Source organism: Mastomys coucha, unplaced genomic scaffold, assembly GCF_008632895.1.
Source record: "Mastomys coucha isolate ucsf_1 unplaced genomic scaffold, UCSF_Mcou_1 pScaffold14, whole genome shotgun sequence".
Classification (NCBI taxonomy): domain Eukaryota; kingdom Metazoa; phylum Chordata; class Mammalia; order Rodentia; family Muridae; genus Mastomys; species Mastomys coucha.
In genome coordinates, this window is record NW_022196896.1 from 111,694,733 (window position 1) to 111,697,442 (window position 2,710).

The 2,710-nt window shown below is 47.9% G+C and overlaps 1 protein-coding gene across 9 annotated transcripts in view; it reads left to right on the forward strand.

Annotated features, from left to right (window-relative positions):
• Positions 1-2,710, forward strand: part of Armc9 (armadillo repeat containing 9) — a 126,519-nt gene that overhangs the window by 48,084 nt on the left and 75,725 nt on the right. For all 9 annotated transcript variants that reach the window (XM_031368254.1, XM_031368256.1, XM_031368257.1 and 6 more), the window contains exons 15-16: positions 240-379; positions 1,828-1,904. In XM_031368254.1, the coding sequence (XP_031224114.1) occupies positions 240-379; positions 1,828-1,904 (217 nt within the window). The remainder of the gene's footprint in view (positions 1-239; positions 380-1,827; positions 1,905-2,710) is intronic.

Sequence of the window (2,710 nt, forward strand, 5' to 3'; positions counted from 1 at the left end):
AAAAAAAAAGAAAAGGAAATTTCCAAAGCAAGAGGCCTTCTTACTGCTCAGTCTTTCATTAACTTATTGTATCCTTGAAAAGAAATGAATTGCTATTGTCCCAGTTGAATGGGCTTTACCGTGGCTGTCCCCCAGAGTCTGATTTTCATAGCTCCATCTGGTCCCTGTTTGCAGCGTGGCCACTCTTCCAGGGAAAGCTCCTTGCCATTAGTTCATCTAATACGGTTGTTTTCTCTTAGGAGGCCACTGCAGACTGCGATGATTCAAGATGGTCTCATCTTCTGGCTGATCGACCTGTTGAAGGACCCTGATTGCCTGTCTGATTATACATTGGAGTACTCTGTGGCTTTGCTCATGAATCTCTGCCTCCGCAGTGCAGGTGCCACAGCCCCCCAATAATCCATACATGCCCACACCTACATACACATGTCTTGATATGGAGGATAGATGGGCAAAGACCTGCCCACATATCTACATTCCCAGTGAACCCAGTAGAGCTTGCTTTCTATCTCCCTCCTGGAAAATTTAGGGCAGGGGTGAGTAGAGCATTTTATCCAGGTATGAAGCCAGCAATCCCTTGAAGCCAACATCCGTGTTAGCCATGGAAAGAATATCTAGATGCAGTGCCCTTCTGGAGAGGAGAGGAAATCCATTCACATCTTGTCTCATCTTGGTTGCATTTTTCAAACATAGGAAGTTATGATCCCTGCCACTGAAGACAGAGGTGTGCTCCCAGCAGCCTCTGGGATTAAGTTGGTAGCAGAAGGGGTGACATTAAATCATGCTTCCTGCTCATTATTCGCTATCTCCTGGAGCTGGAGGGTCACCTGGGCACCACAAACTGCTTCTCACCCATTGGGAATGCAGCTCAGTTGGTAGAATGCTTGCCTAGCATGCAAAATTCCCAGCACCACATAAACTAAGCATGATGGTGCATGCCTCTAACCCCAACATTCAGAAGGTAGAGGCAGGTGGGTCAGAAATTTAAAGTCATCCTTGACTGTACCACAAGTTGGAGGCTGCTTGGGCTGTGTGAGACCTTGTCTCAAAAACAAAAGCCAATGCAGCCCCCTCCCCCCACAAACAACCCAAAAGACGTACCTACTCAGTGGAGATAGGAGTTTTAGCTTCTGTATATACACATGCCCCCTCTCAGACACTCTTGTCACCTCCCAAATGAGATGCCTTAGAAGATGTGCTTGGTCCACCTGGGCTGCATCCATCCCCTAGGGTCTGTGAGAAAGGAGGGCAAGAAGCCAGCTGGCTCAGCTGCTTGCCAGTAGTGTTCCCCACCTGCAGGGCTTCGTGCTACGAGCCAAGCCTGTAAGCCAGTAAGAGATTGCTGCCTGTGTGGAGGCCCGGCTCTCAGCGTGCCTGTCAGATCCCACCACTTTTCCTGTCATCATCTTGCTAGCAGTTTGGCGATGCCTTTGGTGATACAGAATGCCCACATAGCCCGTCATACTCTGACTGTCACCGTCAGGGCCACTGCCAGCATCCAAGTTCTTGGAGTTTAAGTAGGCTTGCTTAATTTTGCACTTGCTTTGGAGCAGATGCTAATAATCTATTTTAGTTTGTTTGTTTGAGACTGGGTCTTTCTGTGTAGCCCTGGCTATCCTGGAACTCTCTATGTAGGCCAGGCTGGCCCCCAATTCACAGAGATCCCTCTGCCTCTGCCTCCCTGGATTGTAAGCACATACCACCACGAAACCCACCAGCGTAGGAGAGAACCCAGGCCTCAGAGTGGCATAAGTGACAAGCTCAAGCTCACACATGGTTGGTGTTAACCCGTCTGACATGGATTTTATGTTGCCTTGCTTCCCATAGGAAAGAACATGTGTGCTAAGGTGGCAGGTCTCATGCTGAAAGTTCTTTCGGATCTCCTTGGACACGAAAACCAGGAGGTACTCGGGCCCTGTGGTGGATGGGGACTGTAATGGGGACCTGGGTGCTGGCTTTGGGCAGTTGCTGCATTAAACAAGTATTTCTTCCTGGATTTGAGGGTCTTTTGCATGTGTGCATGCATGCATGCATGCATATGTGTCTGCATGTGTGAGTTTACCTGTGTGTGAGTGCAGGTATGTAGGTGTGTCCATGAAGGCTTGATTTTGATGTTGGGTATCTTCCTTGATTGTTTTCCTCCTCATTTCCTAAGGCAAGAACCGTGAGAGCCCAGAGCCCAGAGCTCTCCTGTTCGGCTAGTTTGGCAGCTCCGATGATTCCCCAGTCTCTGCCTCCTAAGTGCTGGGATTAATAGGACGACCATACCTGCCCAGCTTGTACATGAGTACTATGCTCTGAACTCAAGGCTTTCTGCCTGCATAGCAAGCATCTTATCCACTCTGAGCCATCTCCCAACCCCCCATCTGACCATTTTGTAAGTGCCTGACATCTTGTATAGTTTGAAACATTTCATGCCTCATTTTCTGGTGCTCTACTCCCACTGAACTAGCAACGTCCTTGTCCTGGGTTACTTTCTGGTATCATGGATCTTGGCTGGACTCTTATCCCTGTTCGATGTCTGTCTCTGGTTACTCATGTCTTCAAAGTAGCTCTGGTGGTATGTTTGTGTAAACTTAGTTTGCATAAAAGATATTGCAACCTAGAGCTCATTCATTGACAGCTGTCCCCTGGCATCTAGAGACCATGTTCTCGTTCTCTCTCTCTCTCTCTCTCTCTCTTTTTTTTTTTTTTTTTTTTTTTTTTTTTT